Consider the following 18386-nt stretch of genomic DNA (forward strand, 5'->3'; position numbering starts at 1 on the left):
CAGGTTGATCGAAAACGAGCTACTAGACCTCCACTCCAAAGGTGCGGTGGAGCCCGCACACGATCAGGGAGGCTTTTTCAGCAATATTTTCCTGGTGAAGAAAAAGACCGGGGATTTCAGACCAGTCTTAAAATTTAAAAAGGCTCAACTCCTACGTGCGGTACAGGCACTTCAAGATGGAAGGCATACACCTTCTGAGGGACCTCCTTCGAGACGGAGATTGGTTCACGAGACTGGACCTCAAGGACGCGTACTTGTTGGTACCGGTCCACTTGACCTGCCGGCGTTTCCTCAGATTCCTGTGGCAAGGCCTTCCGTGGCAGTTCACGTGCCTCCCTTTCGGCCTCAGTTCAGCCCCGTGGTATTTCACCAAGTTGCTGAAGCCTGTGGTCGCACATCTTCGTGCTCAAGGGATTCGGTGCATTATATACCTGGACGACCTGCTTCTGTTTTGCGACGACAGGTCCAGACTGACTCGGCACACACGTTTTACCGTCGACTTCCTGACCTCCCTGGGGTTCATGGTGAACTTCTTGAAGTCGGAGTTGTCCCCGACTCAGACTGTGCAGTTTCTGGGATTCGAGATAGACTCCAGGTCCAGCACACTACGCTTACCAGCGACGAAGATCGCGGCTATCAAGAAGGAGTTGCGCAGAGTCAGCCGCTACTCTGGCTCGGATTGTAGGTCTACTGTCCGCTTCCATTCAGGCCATATTCCCGGGACCGCTCCACTACAGGGCGATGCAACGTCTGAAGACCTCCTTTCTCCATCGGAATCCTTCCTACGATCAGTCGATCCCGATAACGGAAGAGGTCAGGGAGGAATTCAGATGGTGGCTCGACAGCATGGAGGCTTGGAACGGCCGAGCCATCTTCGGGAGCTCTCCCGACGTCGTTTTGGAGTCGGACGCCAGCCTTTGGGGCTGGGGCGCGACGGGCGGAGGCAGATCGACAGGGGGTGCCTGGACCTCTCAGGAGAGTCTTCTCCACATCAACTGCCTGGAACTGCTGGCGGGGTCGTTCGCTATCCGCAGTCTGGCGAAGGACAAGTCACATTGCTGTATTCTCTTGCGGATGGACAACATCTCGGCGGTCCGCTATATCAACCGCCTGGGCGGAGCCCGTTCCCGACTACTGTCGGAGGTGACGAAGGAGATCTTCGATTTCTGCCTTCCCCGCAACATTTCGCTCAGGGCGGAATACCTTCCGGGGGAGACTAATCTGACGGCAGACTGGTTCTCGCGTCACTGGAGGGACAGCAGCGACTGGAGATGGGATCCTCAGGTCTTTCAACGGCTCTCAGTCAGGAGGGGCCCCTTCCGACTGGACCTATTCGCTTCCCGCAACAACAGGCAGACTCCGGCCTACTTCAGCTGGCTGCCGGATCCGGAGAGTTTAGCGGTGGACGCGTTTCTCCAACAGTGGCCAGCCAAGGGAGCGTACGCCTTTCCCCCTTTCACCATGATCGCACGGACAATTCAATTCCTGAGGAATCAACGCATTTCTCTCCTGCTCGTCGCTCCGCTTTGGCGGAGTCAACCGTGGTTCCCAGACCTCCTGGAGCTCTCCTACATCGATCCGTTGCTCCTACCGTCTTTCCCGATGCTCCTCACGGACCCGAAAGGGAATCCGCATCCCCTGGTACTCGAGGGCCGTCTCCTTCTGGTGGCTTGGGCTCTTTCCGGGGAGCCTGGCAAACCAGCGACTTATTGCAGGCAGCTAGAGACCTCATATGGGACTCCTGGGCTCCTGGAACTAGAAGATGTTACTTATCAGCTTGGGATTCCTGGTCTTCTTGGTGCTGTGAACGGGACTTCGATCCATTTACGGCACCTGTGACCGCCATATTGAATTTTCTGTCACATTTGTTCTCTTTGGGCCGCTCCTATCGTTCTCTCAACGTGGTGCGTTCCGCTATTTCGGCGGCACACGTTCCCTCTCTCGGGATCCCAATCGGGAGGGATCCACTTGTTTGCCGTTTACTTAGGGGTATACGGTTGCAGAGACCACCGGGTCCCAGATATTCTCGTCTCTGGGATGTGGCCTTGGTTCTTCAGTTTCTGAGAGATTGGCCGACTAATACCTACCTCTCTCTGAGACAACTGTCGGCCAAGTTGACTTTGTTACTTTGCCTCGTTTCCTTTCGTCGGGTTTCGGACGTACGGGCTTTCGACGTCGACGCCTTTTCGGTCTCTCCGGAGGGAGTTACCTTTCGGGTGTCTAGACGTACCAAGTCGAACTCTACGTCGGTTTTTTATCCCTTCTTTGCTTCAGAACCGCAACTTTGTGTCGTTTCTACCCTTACTCGGTACGTAGAGGTCACTTCCGCGCTTCGAGTTTCTGCCTCGGGACAGCTTTTGGTGTCCTACGTTAGGCCTCACGTTCCCGTCTCGACTACTACACTCGCCAGGTGGATACGGTGGCTTCTGTCTCTGGCAGGGGTGCACCCCTGTTTTGGGGCACATTCAGTTCGTGGGGCGGCTGCTTCCTCGGCCTTCTCGGCAGGCGCTTCTCTGGCGGACATCCTACATTCGGCGGACTGGTCGAGAGAGTCTACCTTCCGGACATTCTACTTTCGCCCAAGCACGGGGGCGGCTATGTGTCTGGTGAATCAGCGTTAAAAATGCAAAATATGAAGCCTCCTGTCATGTGGTAAAATTGAAGATTATGCTAGCGTTAGTGTACTTATAATCTTAATTTTAGTAATGACAGGAGGCGAGTATTTTCCCACCTCTTTCCCACCCTTGGTAAGTGCTCGTGGGTAAGTATATGGTTTCCTTCCCTTTTGGGTTGGAGGTTTTTGTGGGTTTTGCGTTTTAGCAGCCAAGATTCTTTTAAGTGATGTCATTTACTGTCATTTTATGTGGGTCGTGCCTGCAAGCAGGTTCAGATTCGGTTCCTAACCCATTTCACGTTATTTTTCAGTATAAATACTTGGGGTTTCCGGCCCGACTTCAGGGAGTTTCTTCGTGTGGATCGGACTTCGTCTCCCGGAGATCTGGGTGCGGACAAGAAGGTCTTTTGATACCGGTTACAGTGCACTCCGGATTTTTCTTCATACCTTACAGCTACAGGACAAGGAATTCGCTCGGTGGATTCGTGGTTTGAGAGACATTGACTTTGGTTTGTCCAGTTTTTTCTGATGTCGCATGCGAAAGAGGAGGAGGAGTCTCACGGCTCAGAATACAATACCTCCTATTGCATTTTGATTGGTTACTGTTTTAACTGTTTCTTTACTGCTATGTGGAGTAAGTAAAGAGAGTTTAATGCAAAATACTCGCCTTCTGTCATTACTAAAATTAAGATTATAAGTACACTAACGCTAGCATAATCTTCAATTTTCTCCAGTGGGCCCAGGGAACACCAGTCCGACACTGCATAACGTTTTACACTACAGTGGTCCTTCAAATTACAATAATAAATATTGTGTCCAGGATGACCAATGTAAAACTTGAACAGTTGAAAAGATTGTAATTCGATGCCACAACTCAATAAAGTAGTAACTGTTTCTGAATCCTCAACATAAGGATTAAAAAAAAACTAACTAATACACATAAAACATATAAATCAGTTTATATGTTGAAGACAGAAGCTTCTTTAGGCTCCTACACAATACACATTACCAGAACTATAAAATGGAGCCATCCTCGCCTTGTGTCCAAAGTAGTAGCTAGTCCTGGCACGGTGGAGGAGGAGCACAGGACATGTAATACCAAAATGTACTGTAGAGAGGCACCACTAGACAGCAATCAGTCAATGAACTTCAGTAATACAGGTGTTTTACCAGTGAAATACCCATGCTGATTGGCTGGATCTTCCAGTCAATCTCTAGGGCCATAGTTCTGGACTGAAAACCCAAGAAAAACCATTATATGTTGAAAACATTGTAAAACCTAAGGCCATTGTAATATGACAAACTATTGTACAAACCACTGTACTAGTCCTAGAAGATTAAATGGTGACTATTCACTCTGATTTAGAGGAGCTCCACTTCACAAGCCCTGTGATAAAAAACTCTCGATATGTGGTGGTCAATATACTGTACAAAAATATATCTAACATTTGCCCCTAAAAAAGTATTCAAGGATTTTAATACTGATGGCCTATTCTCAAGATAATTGTCTGGGATCTAACTCTCGGCACCCCATTGATCAACTGTTTTAGAGCAGTTGTTGCCAAAATTACACATCTACATTTAATGTGTAGTGGACAGGGCTGGTAACTGCAGTGCTGCTCCAATTTAATTTAATTTAATGGATGCAGCGCTACAGTTACCAGCTTTGCCCACCATACAATGGATGGAGTTGCAACGTTCCAGTGTCAGAGCTACTCTGAAACAGCTGATCTGCAGGGGGTGTCAAACCCCATACCAATCAGATATTGATGGCCTATCTTAAGAATAGGCCATCAATATTAAACCCTTAACAACCTATGATTAATATATCTGTCATGGATGAGAAGGGCATGTATGGAGCAGATCACAAGGTGATCCCGCTCCATACACAGCAGGTGGAGGCTGTATAATAGAACCAGCAGCTGGCCACAATAATCAGTTATGGAGATAAATCTGATCCTAGTAATTTAACCCCTCGGATGCCGTGGTCAATAGCAACTGCAGCATTATCCCATATTAAAATCCCATATGTTGCAAAATTATTTTATTGCAGTCTATGGTACAAGAGATCAGAAAATCACATGTGAAAGTCCTCTACTGAGACAAAAATGACAGTAAAAAAAAAATACAAAAAATGCTTTAAAAAATTCAAATATTAAGAATTTGCTGTGTTTGAAAATGTCAAAAAAACCTGTTAAAATATAAAAAATGTTACTGTGTTAATGGGAAAAAATGCACAATTCGTAATTTTCTGGTCACCTTGCCGGTCAAAAAAGAAATGAATAAAAGTGATCAAAAATGTATATGTAATCCAACATAGTACCAGAATAGTAAAATACTGTATAATGAAAATTATACAAATATGGTATATAATAAAAATTATATAAATTTGATATTGCCATAAACGTACTAACTCTCAGAATAGGTTGTCATGTCATTTTAAGCACACAGTAAATGCTATAAAAACAAAACAAAAAAAATTACAGAATTGTGTTTTTCACTTTTTGAAAAGCCTGTGCAGCTTTACCACACTTCTGAATACAAAATCTGCTTAGCTATGCAGGGATATGAGAGTAATTAAAGAATCACTACAAAAACAAGTAGATTTACTATTCTTTTAGGGAATGTTGATGACAAGGCTGGTGCAGGGATAGACAGCATATTGGTTATTATTCAACTTTCTCAAACATTTATTTTTTTTACTATTAATCATTTTTGTTTTTATTCATCTTTACTGAAGAATGGCTTACACTGGAGGGTTCTTGATTTTTGGGTGACAAACCATTTAATTTTTTAGTTCCATGGCTTGTATATATTATAGGGTTGGCTTTGCATTTGCCATTTAAGAACTTTATTATGTCACTTCTCTAAATGATAAAGTATACAAATACTCAGAAAACAAGAATTCTTTACAGACAAATACCTCTGACTTCAGCCTTTCAATTTCAGTGTCTTGATCTTCAAGTTGTTGTCGTAGTTGATAAGCTGCAATTTTTTCAGTTTCTACAATCTGGACCAAGTGAATGTACTTCTGCATCAAGACCTCCCTCTCTATCAGAATGTCTGAATAGCTGAAAAACAAGAACCCCAAAACACTCTATTATTCCTGTATTACCATACATAGTGGATAATTCTACTTTAAAACAGGTTCCAGTCCAGTAACACTCATTATTAGTGTTGAGCGAAGCGAGCTTTGGATGCCTTATCCGAAGTCGCTTCGTTCAAAACTTCGGGATAATACTATACGGAGATCTATCTCAGTACAGTATTAGAATGTATGGGCTCCGACGGACAGATGCTAGTTATTCGTGAAGTCGCTCGTGACTTCATTGAATAACTTCGGTAGTTGAATTTTAAAGTGGAAAACTACTTTAAAACTTGAAACCGAACTCGGCTTCGGTTCCGACTAGAACCTTGCAACCGAAGCAGAGTTCAGTTTCAAGTTTAAAAGTGGTTTTCCACTACTGAAATTATTCAACGAAGTATCGCGATAATTCGTGAATAACTAACTTCCGCTCATCAGAATCCATACATTCTAATACTGTACGGAGATGAATCTCCATACAGTATTATTCCGAAGTTTAGAACAAAGCGACTTTGGATGAAGCATCTGAAGCTCACTTCGCTCAACACTACTCATTAATATACTACACCCACCAATCCTGTAAAATACTGCCAACTAGATGCCACGTGAACACATACACGAGTCCTGAAGATATTGCATGACCTCCTCTAGCAGGCTCATAGGTCTTCCATTTTTTGTTTACTACCGATTATGACAGATTTAAAGCATTTGTCCTCTTTTTTTCTATTGATGACCTATCCTCAGGGAGTCAATTTCAGATCGGCAGGGGTCCGACACCCCCGCTGATCAGCTGTTTGAGGAGAAAGCAGCTCTCATAAAATCGTTGCTTTCTCTTCTCTCTTTACCTGCTCAACGTCGCAACTGCAGAAGTGAGCAGTGTAATTACAACTATAGCGTCTACATTTGCTTCTATGGGACGGCTCTTTCCTATTCACTTGAACGAAGGGAGTCATCCCATAGATGTGAATGAGAACGTCATAGTTGTAATTGCACTGCTCGCCTCTTCACTTGTGACGGCGAGCAGGTAAACAGAGAAGAGAAGGCAGCGCTCATACAAAGAATGTAAAAATAACATTCAGAGGCATTTGCCAGCACCATGTTAGGACCACAAGACCAATTGAAAAGGTGTAGACAAGATAAACTCAATACACTTGCTACCCACCGTCCAGCGCCAGGTTCACACATCAGAGGTCAGTCCCACTGTGTTCCAAAAACAGGCAACAGACTCTTCTCAGTGGGATCATAATTTATTAGGATAAAACTCAATACGTTTCAGGGAATATCAATCCCGTTCATCAGAGCACAATAACACATCATAAGCAGCAACTTACAGTACATTTATAGCCCTGTATTAGAGAAATTTGATTAGGCTGCTTCGCCGAATTTCACGGATTAGTTTGGTTACGACTTACTTTGTCACGAATCGCATTCCACTGTATGTAGCGGGCACAATGACAGGGAATTGCGATCGCGTCGCCCTCCATCATTGAACCCCTCAGATGCTGCCGCGTTTATTGCTGATCATCTGACAGTAACATCGAGGCCTTTCAGGGGTTAATCAGGCGTAAAAAAAAAACCAAAGTCATCTCATCCATTTGCTCGCACAGAGGCTGTTGCAGCCATCCTGACTGAAGAAATCAAGACGGCCGCTTCGGCCTCTCCGCGTACAAATGGATTAGGGGAGTATGTTTTGGGTTGTTGTTTTTTTTTACCACCATTTCAGTAAAAATAGTTTTGTTACCACAAAGCACGAAGAAATTCGACTGCTTGGCAAATTTTTCCTGAAATTCGGATCAAAGTCAATTCGTTTCACTTCAATTCGCAGCACACTACCCTGTATGTCAAGATATCTCCATAGCAAAATTCTAATTGGAACAGTTTGCTGAGCAGTTTCACAAATCGTTTTGAGAGAAAAGATTTAGTATAACCTGAATTTCCTTCATCTCAATTCCTGCTCATTCTGGGCTTTGAAGTCCAGGAGGATGTCCCATCAGTGATCGTGTATACACAGTCATAGAGGGAAGGCTGTCAATCACCGACAGGACCTCCTCCTGCTCTATAATATGCTGCCTTCAGCTCCGACAGCATGTTCAGCATGACAAGTTCCCTCTAAAGTACACTGCATGGGTCATTTTCAGTTAAATTGTTATCAGCATTCTGTAGATGCATTAATTTAAACTAGCAGGTTCGGAGCAATACTGGCCATACAAATTTGTTTTCTTTGTAGGATTACCCTACTAGTGTATAGGAGAACTCTTTCCCTGATGGCTGGTGTTGGAGAAAGTGCGATTGGCCATTTGAGATAGAGTCGGTCAATGTCTTATTTCCCTCTACCCAATGATAAAAATATGAGTCTGGGTCAAATGTGCATTTTGAAAGTAGAGTTGGGTTAGTGTCCAACAACCATCTCATGTGTATGGCCAGCTTCAGCTAGATTAACTGTATCATGATAGAGCCCTTTAAACGTTACTTATACAAGGGCACAAACTTCTTGTAACTAGATTAAAAATAGATTTTAGAAAAATTCCCTAAAAAGTGTACATTCCATATGGAGAGCATGGAAATCCTGTATCAAATGTAAAACCACATTTACGTGACTGGGCCTAATGGGAATAGAAAATCTATGTACAGTACCCCCAGGTTTAGAATCTGCTGCCCTACCTTGCTTGGTGTATGGCCTCTACCCACTCGTCTCGGTCAACCTCCTCCTCACATCTCAGTTCCAATGGCTTCTGAGCTTCATGGCCAAAGGTCACAGTGAAATGATGCTGTGGAAGAAAAAAAGTATGACATTAGAAAAATGTAAATGTTACTAAACGATACCTTGCAAAACAGGAAATTTCATTACAGCAGGGATAGCAATTACGTTATAAACTTGCAAAAAAGACTAACAATAAGGCTACTTTCACATTTGCGTTTTTTGCGGTTCCATCACTGATCTGCAAAAACGCATGCATCCGTCAGGAACGGATACGGTTGTATTATGTCTTCTATAGCCATGACGGATCCGTCTTAAACACCTTTGAAAGTCAATGGGGGACGGATCCGTTTTCTATTGTGTCAGAGAAAACAGATCTGTCCCCATTGACTTACATTGTGTGTGAGGACGGATCAGTCTTGCTCCGCACCACATCGCGGACAGAAAAACGCTGCTTGCAGAGTTTTTCTGTCCACGATGGGGACACAACCAAAAGGAATGGAATGCATTTTGGTGCATTCCGTTTCGTTCAGTTTTGGCCCCATTGACAATGAATAGGGACAAAACTGAAGCGTTTTCTTCCGCTATTGAGAACCTATGATGGATCTCAATAGCGGAATTGAAAACGCAGATGTGAAAGTTTCCTTACATAACATATATATTTATTTTTGACACAAATGCTACTCTACAGGTATAACGGCAACAAGTGGAAACATCTATAGTCAGTAAAGTGTCTTCATTAGATATTCCCTCAATATCTTCACTGAGCAGTACTGAGAGTGGCAAGTGAGTGAAGCGCACACCCATCACCGAGTTCAACCAGCAGTTCATCGAGGGTGCATGGTAAGTGGGAATGGGAGACTTGAGACTACATATAAAATGACACGTTTTGTTGATGTCTAAGCAAAAAGAAGTCAACATCACTTCTGCAAGGACCTGACAAATAAAAGATATTTGTACAAATGTCAATGCACCATTACTCACTGTGTGTTGCATTTTTCAATGACTTGAAGTGGACGAGAATACAAGGAAAGGTGCAATGTTATAAAAGTAAAAACGAGAACAAAAAAAAGGAAAAAGAAAAAGACAAACAAGCAGACAGTTACAGTATAAAAATAAGGAGTGCTAACACCTACAATCTGTAGTCTCTTCCACTTCCTTAAAGGAATTGTCCATTTTTTTTTTTGTTTATTTTTTTATTTGCCCCCCTAGCCAGCAGTACTCGAGGAGAAATCCATGCTCCCTGCCGCTGTGTTCTGGCTCCCTATCTTTCGTCACCAGACTTCTGATTTCTGTCTGTCAACTTTTCCAGAGGGGGGATCACGGTTAGATGCACTGCTGCAGCCCAGTAATTTATTAGGCAAAAACGTGGATGATTATTGGAAAGTAGGTATTAAGGGAGGGAGGGAAGGACCTGAAACGTTAAATAGGTTATTTTCTTGTTAACCCCCCACTCACACACATTTTATAGGTCATGGAAGAGAGGGTCCATTCGCCCTGTACTCTGAAGCATGTATAAACTAGACTTAGGTGTCACATCACACTTTTTCTTCCCTCAGCTCTGGCTACATGGTCCAGCACACAAATTGTTTGGTCAGTGACATACAGAAATGTCACCTTTCATTAAAAATTACAGAAACACAGCAAGCAAAACTTATATTCTGTCTTACACAGGGTTTTAAAGGACACAAAAGTGAGACTCCTCAGGCCCTGCACTAGGCATAACACAATGTATACATTTTACCTAGATTTTCTTTCATGTGGCTCCAAAGTAGAGGTTCATTAAGTAGTTAAGTCAATGGAGCATCTTAAAAGGGAACCTGTCATCAACTTTATGCTGACCGTACTGAGGGCAGTATAAAGTAGTGACAGAAATGCTGATCTCAGTGGTGTGTCACACATCAGCTAAAAGTAAGTGGTTGCCGAGAACCAGCATCATAACCATTGCAGACTAGGCCTGGAAAAGAGTCATGGCCACCTGAGAAGAGTCATGGTTATTCATAATCTCCTGCTCTCCTGCTGATGACTGAACGTCTTCTACCTATGTAGTTTTCTCCCTTTCTCTCTAGGAGAGAACGGCCAATCATCAGCAGATGGGCGAGCGTGCAGGAGATGATGAATAACTAGGACTCTTCTCAGGTACATTTGACTCTTCTCAAGGCCTGGTCTGCAATGATTATTATGTTGGTTCTCGGCAACCACTTACTTTTAGCTGATGTGTGACACACCGCTGAGATCAGCATTTCTGCCACTACGTTATACTGCCCTCAGTACGGTCAGCATAAGGTTGATGACAGGTTCCCTTTAAAGATGTATCAAATTAATGAAGTCTGTACTGACAAAGCCATAGATTAAAGAACACCCTTTCACGGTTATGTCAGCTCAAATCCTCTCCAATAACTTAAGATGCTGTTTTGTTCCAAAGAAGGTTCATGTATCACTGACAATAGCCTATACTTTTGCCTTTAAACTCCATCCATCATCCTTTCATCGCAGACAGGCAAACTTGACATCCAAGTATTAGTGTCGACAAACTGTCTTAAAAAATGATTCACAATCAGATTTTAATAGAAGGTAATCAATCTACAATATGTTCCAGTATTACCCGTTCTACCATGATCTCATCAAGCACAACTTATTGGGAGCAGACAGCCAAATCTATAATGAAGCCGACACAGTCCTACTCTGTGATACAGAAAAGATGCCAGCTTATCTATAATGTATCTTCTTGTCTAGAATGCTTTTCTTTGGGACGAGTGGCTATATTGGAGGGATGCAGTAATGCCTTTAAACAACCTGGACAAAGGACAAATTGTGAGGACTTCTGAAAATCGTCAAAAACAATCGTTTACTATAGATCTGATGCCCTGGATTAACCTTAGGTTTCACATATATGTTGCATGCCTTCTACGTCCTGAAAAAAACCTTTGGCTGGTCCTCTTCTATCCGAATTCTCAATTTTTTTATTGGTTGCTCGCTAGTCCCTGTGGTACCCCTGTTGAAATCTGTAGCTTACACTAGAGATATTTAGTGATCCTATGTGAGCCGCTGGCTTCCCAAAATACATATGAATTCCTTTATGTGCATCAGTAGCAACTGAAGCATCTGTCCTCCAAATCGGACCCCCGAGGAAAAATAATGGGGTCCCGAACGTTTGCAGCAGGAGACCTTAAAGGTGTCGGTGCTTTCTCAGGAAAAAATGCTGTCACAATCCAGTTTTGCAACATTACAACTTTATATTGTTCAGCAGCAGCTCTTGGGGTGTCCTTGCAGTCATGCCACCACCTGAGACATCAACTGTGATGAAGACCTGTACTTGAAAAAGACTAAGGTATGGGTCAAAACATTGTGTGTAATATGCCTCATTAATAAATGGAGACCACTGGCAAGGACCAACTCTGTTCAGGGCTCAGCCACCACGGCTGGCTGGCACTAGTGTGTTCCAGTACTCAATTTACAAGGCCAGTTCTACTTTTGATGCCACAACCCATCACAGTGCTACCTATTACAGGGATGGCCAACCTGTGGCTCTCCAGCTGTTGTAAAACTACAACTCCCACCGTGCCCTGCTGTAGGCTGATACCTCTAGACCAGTGTTTCCCAACCAGTGTGCCTCCAGCTGTTGCAAAACTACAACTCCCAGCATGCCCGCACAGCCAAAGGCATGTCCAGGCATGCTGGGAGTTGTAGTTTTGCAACAGCTGGAGGCACACTGGTTGGGAAACACTGCTCTAGACAGTCTGGGCATGCTGGGAGTCTTAGTTTTTCAACAGCTGGAGAGCCTCAGGTTGGCCATCCCTGACCTATTACATCATCACGCATTCTGGGAAATTGAAAAAAGCATGTTAAGGAACCCTCTTATGTAACCCCAGTTCTGTGATGTCACCATATACACTGGTGCCTTACATTGGACTAAACTGTGTTTGATCAGTTCCCTGATGGCTTCATTAGCAGTATATCACCAAGAGAATGACAAAGACCATGGCACCTGTTGGATCATGCCCATATCAATATTAGCATAGGCTATCCATAAATGCTGCCACTACACTACATTCTTGCTGTCTTCTCAGGATTAAATGCTCAATTACCCTTCCAGAGCAGCACAAGTGCTTCTGTATCCTCACCTGGTCATCCTCTAGACCAGAGTTGCTATATCTATATTACCAAACCAGCCAGATCATCTGAAAGAAACTCCAAAAGTACAGTAGCCCAATGTTTACATCGCAAACACAATTAATTATAGTGAAAAAGAAAAAAAAATAGATGGTACATTTATATTGGTACAATATGCAGGTTAGATAGCATTTAAAGTAGTGATAGATACATGTCCTGAAATATAGTAGCAGCCAGAGCATCCCCAGACACTCTAACAGTCAGTGTCCCCAAATATAGTCACAGCCTCTCTATAGTGTAATTCACTATTTTATCCCGAGGGGTGAAACATGTCTGAGCAGGAGACAGCATCACTAACCAAGAAGAACTGGTGTACTTATAGGTCTTCTATATAACAAGTACAGCACTATCAACCCATCCGAAGACCTAAAAAATAAAAATAATCAATCGAACTAGATTTTGCTGGGATGGTAAGATGAAAACCCACCAGGCTCCAAAAAAAAAAAAAAAGATAAGCTGCCCAATTGCGTTGAAAGCCCACCAACCTGACCACCCTGCAGGGCAGTAACTGACCAGAGGCCAATGTTTATTCTCAGTGGTACAGTGTAAGTGTAGCCTCTCACAATTAGGGCTCATGCACACGAATATACTTTTTTTTTCTGTGTCCATTCCGTTTTTTTTTGTTTTTTTTTTTGCGGACCGTATGTGTAACCATTCATTTGAATGGGTCGGCAAAAAAAAAAATAAAAATGAAGTTACTCCATGTGCGTTCCGTTACCGAATGTCTGTATTTCTGCTCCGCAAAAAAATAGAATATGTCCTATTATTGTCTGCATTACGGACAAGGATAGTACTGTTGAGGTGCCAGCTGTTCCGTAAAATATGTAATGCACACGGACGTCATTCGTATTTTTGGTGGATCCATTTTTTGCAGACAGCAAAAAAAATAAAAAATACGGTCATGTACATGGATCCACATCCGTTCTGCAATTTTGCAGAACGGGTGCAGACCCATTCATTTCAATGGATGCGGCAAAAGATGCGGACAGCACACCGTGTGCTGTCTGCATCCGTTGTTCTGTGCCACGGCCCCGCAAAAAATATAGATCATGTCCTATTCTTAGAGCTGGCTTGTGTGACGCACAGGAGTGAATAAAATCAGGTGGAGGTGCTCACAGTAAAAAGGATTCGCCCCTCCTCGTGAAAGACCCCCGGATCAACTACATGAACTTTCCTCCAATATATGCTGGAACTATCCAAGGCTGATTTCCACTAAAAACACGAGCACCCTGTGAGTAATCAAGTCCTGACACGCCGGCGGCTAAAGTATGCAGCACGAGGATACAAAGTATCGTGTTTGAGTAAAGTCGACGTGGGAGAAGGCGATTTGAGTCTCAGGGAATACCGGCTTTCAGGAACTACGGAGTGGTACCCAGAGCACTTCAGAGGGACGGTAGTGGAAGCCTGTGAGTTTAACAACTACAGCACGATTTTTTGACCGCAAGCACATCAGTAGAAGATTCAGCGCTGCGCAGTGAGTATAGCGGGACGCCGCGATAATACACTCACCAAGTGATAGCTATCAAAACTGCAGTATCCCAAATCCTCAAGAGGGAACTTGAATTTGGGCAACAAAGGACTTTTAGAGAAGATAACCATTAGCCGCAAGGTCCATTTCAGCGGCTAGTCTGGTTCCAAACCCCATTGTCCATCTACTTTTATATGGACTTGTCAGTCCTATAGCCATATTGTGGTATTTTACTATTTAGCGATTTATTGTACGATTTTAGTCAGTTTTTTTGTGTTTTATACAATCGTATTAGCGTTTAGATATTATCGTTTTATATAAGTCATGATTATATGTCTATATGTCCTATTCTTGTCTGCAAGAACAGGCTTTCTTTATATAGCCCCGGCCATGAGCAGTCATCAAAATGCAGACCGCACGCGGCCGGTATCAGTGTTTTGCGGACCGCAAAACACTTACGGTTGTGTGAATATAGCCTTAGTCAGTTTAAAGCAAATCAGACACAGTTTCACTCTAGTGAACCGCCAGTCGGCCACACCCTGCAAAGCACAATATGGAACCAATGATGATCCATTCAAAATACAGATCCTAATAAAGTTGAGCACTAGGGCACAACTAACAAGACTTGTTTAGCATCCATTATTGCAATTGAGTGAAGAAGATTGAAAAACAGCTTGCCGTTTTCTCTTATGACCCTTCCACCTATATTAGCCCTTTTGGTCAATCATCGAAGCATGACATTTCTCTGCTTCCCTCTGGTGTCCTCGCTAGTAACAATAATGCACAGTATCCCTTTAATCCCACAAGCAACATCCACATATTGTCCTATTAAAATTTGGGTTTCTGGAAAGGAAAAAAGGAAAATAAAATATAAATTCATAGAATCACGTTTTTAAAATAGTCCAATGCATCAAATCTAATACAAATGAAACAATTTTTCAATTAGTTATCATTGAGCTTACACTACCATTTTGCATCTACAATTCCTATACAAACCTGTGTCTCCATGGTTACAGACCACAAATTGTGTAGTCTGACCGTCATACTCCTATCATTTTACCTCTTTTTTTGCATTTGGCAGGTGTAAGGGGTCCATATTTAAATGATTGGGTTTCTACAAAGTGCACCTCTCAAAAGTGCTGAGTGTCCACAGCCTATTACCGATCAATGCAAAATTGATGGATAGGAACTGCATCAGCTAAAAACCACCAAAAAGAGCAATCAGCAAATTCTTAGAAAAGACATAGCTTGACATTTGCACATATGCTGTAATCTGCTTATCCCTAGTAATGTAGATACCAGGTGCAATGACATTTCTAGTGGAGGAAAAGTAACTGTCCAGGGAAAAAAAAAAAGGACACATGGGGTTTTCAATGAATCACGGTCCAGAAGATCAAGTAACAAGTACAACAAATAATGTATAAGAAAATCTATTTCTCAGCAGCCACCATTAACATCTATAGTACTTTCACTGGTCTTCAGGTAGCTAAACAAGCTCAAACTGGCACAATTGAAAAAACAAAACATGATATATGAAGAATTATTATTGAAAATATAAAGTTCCAATAAGAGCATTCAGCTGGCTCCAGGGCCGATCCTAGGGTCACAGGCGCCTGGGTGCAGAAATATTTCTGGCGCCCCCACATGGGCGTGGTTATCTTACCAACTCCTCCCCTTTACAATGTTTCTATGGCAACAACTTCAGCCCCCAACTTCAGCCCCACGAATCGGCGGCTCGGCTTAAAAAAAAAAAAAGTCAAAAAAAAAAAGTCAAAAAAAAAGTCAAAAAAAAAAAAGTCCCGGCGGCTCGCTCGGCCAGGGCCGGACTGGGGATAAAAACCAGCCCTGGAAAAAGTTGCACACCAGCCCCACAGCATTGCGTCATTATTTACTTGTTTATAATAGGAGAAAGCATTCATTTTAAAACACGTGTGTAAACACGAATATGAACTTTGCCCCACGATAGCTCTTTTGTAGAACCCCCATAAAAACTTACAGTTACTTGACTTGGCCCTTGGGGATCTCGGACGCCACTTCAACACTTTGGCCGGGGGATCGGCGGAGCTGATGTTGTGCTTTAACCTAATGAGAAAGATTTCATAATAAGGATTTGGAGAAAGGGCAGAGGGATAGCAGAGCAGGGAGAGGCTGGTGCTGCTACTAGGGGGTCATACCATGGGGGAGTAATAAAGCCCACCATAATGCCCCCCCAGTAGTAATAATTCTCCTTATAATATGCAAAACATTTGTAATGCCCCCAGTTGAGCTAATGTTCCCATAATGTGCCAATATAAAATACCCCTTCTCAGTGCCCCCGTAGATGACCCCCATAGTGCCCCCTCCATAGTACCCACCATAATGTGTCCCAGTATAAAATGCCCCTATACAGAGCCCCCATATAAAATATCTTCTTTTTTAGCCTCAGTAGATGCCCCTATAGTGCCCCCCAATAATCTGCAGTAAGATGTGCCCCCATAGATGCCCCCAATCATGTGCCAGTAATAAGAGCCCCCCACCATCATGTGCCAGTAGCCAGAGCCCCCCCATATCATGTCAGTAGCCAGAGCCCCCCCATATCATGTGTCAGTAGCCAGAGCCCCCCATATCATGTGCCAGTAGCCAGAGTGCCCCCAATCATGTGCCAGAAATAAGAGCCCCCCCACCATCATGTGCCAGTAGCCAGAGCCCCCCATATCATATGCCAGTAGCCAGAGCCCCCCCATATCATGTGCCAGTAGCCAGAGTGCCCCCATATCATGTGCCAGTAGCCCCCCATATCATGTGCCAGTAGCCCCCCTTATCATGTGCCAGCCCAGTAGTCCCCCCTTATCATGTGCCAGCCCAGTAGTCCCCCCTTATGTGCCAGCCCAGTAGCCCCCCTTATCATGTGCCAGCCCAGCCCAGTAGTCCCCCCTTATGTGCCAGCCCAGTAGCCCGCCTTATGTGCCAGCCCAGTAGCCCCCCTTATCATGTGCCAGCCCAGTATTGTACCTATATAAAAAAAATAAAAAAAAATAATACACTTATACTTACCTCCAGCAATGCGATGCGATGCAGGCCGCCTCTTCCGTCTGTGTCCCTCGCTATACGGCTCAGGCGACGCGATGATGTCATCGCGCCGCCTGCACCGGCCTGAGCTCTGATAGGCTGCCAGCACTAAGCCGGCAGCCTATCAGAGGAACAGGAGGGGACACACCTCTCCCTCCTCTGCCGCAGCACAGGCATCTGTATTGCCGTCCTGAGGACGGCAATACAGATGACTATGGAGATGAGCGCTTCCGCAATGGAGGCGCTCATCTCCTGCTCTGCCCTGCCGCCTTGCGGCACTCAGGCTTGCCGGCCCACCGGGAAATTTCCCGCTATCCCGGCAGGCCAGTCCGGCCCTGCGCTCGGCGCCTTTCGGGTGACAGCGCTGGGGTGCGGGGCACCCACTGCACCCCGTGTAGGATCGGCCCTGGCTGGCTCGGCTCCGAACTCAGAAGGTCCTATCCGAATATTATCAGAAGACTCCGTCATGTTTTGGGTTTTGTGTTTACAGTGTTCACTGGGCACTAAAAATGACATAACAATCTTAGGGTCCATTCACACATCCGTCTGTGTTTTGCGGATCCACAAAACACGAACACCTGGCAATGTGTGTTCCGCATTTTGCGGACCGCACATCGCCGGCACTATAATAGAAAATGCCTAATCTTGTACACAGATGCGGACAAAAATTGACCATGTTCTATTTTTTTCGGGAGCCGCGGACCAGAAGATCGGCGGTGGGCTCCGGAAATGCGGAACGGATGCGGACCCGTTATCACGGATGTGTGAATGGAGCCTGACTCTGCGGGTCAGTACGATTATGGTTACACTGAATTTATGTAGTTTCTATCAGGGCTGGGCAAATCTCCAACTCACCCCGGCCACAGCCTTTTCACTCCCCTACCCTCTGGTAGGCGTCTTAGAGCCCTACATGCCCGCACCACTAGGCTGAAGAAGAGCTTTTACCCCAAAGCAATCAGTCTCCTACATGCTCAGAGATTATTGCCCCTTCCTAGGATAGAAACTACCACAGACTGAAAGTGACTGCTGCATTCATGACCCCATGATGACCTCTTGTCTGCAGTGGTGTCTGAATCAGTGTGTATATACACTAACCTAAAGAATTATTAGGAACACCATACTAATACGGTGTTGGACCCCCTTTTGCCTTCAGAACTGCCTTAATTCTACGTGGCATTGATTCAACAAGGTGCTGATAGCAGCATTCTTTAGAAATGTTGGCCCATATTGATAGGAGAGCATCTTGCAGTTGATGGAGATTTGAGGGATGCACATCCAGGGCACAAAGCTCCCGTTCCAC

General features: G+C 44.2%; 1 protein-coding gene across 2 annotated transcripts in view; it reads right to left on the reverse strand.

Moving 5' to 3' along the window:
- RASGRF2 (Ras protein specific guanine nucleotide releasing factor 2) overlaps nt 1-18386 on the reverse strand; it is a 376997-nt gene that overhangs the window by 206194 nt on the left and 152417 nt on the right. For both annotated transcript variants that reach the window (XM_044276023.1, XM_044276022.1), the window contains exons 2-3: nt 8361-8467; nt 5538-5685 (exon numbers count right to left, since the gene is read on the reverse strand). In XM_044276023.1, coding sequence (XP_044131958.1) covers nt 5538-5685; nt 8361-8467 — 255 coding nt within the window. The remainder of the gene's footprint in view (nt 1-5537; nt 5686-8360; nt 8468-18386) is intronic.

This window comes from Bufo gargarizans, chromosome 1 (genome assembly GCF_014858855.1).
Source record: "Bufo gargarizans isolate SCDJY-AF-19 chromosome 1, ASM1485885v1, whole genome shotgun sequence".
Lineage (NCBI taxonomy): Eukaryota > Metazoa > Chordata > Amphibia > Anura > Bufonidae > Bufo > Bufo gargarizans.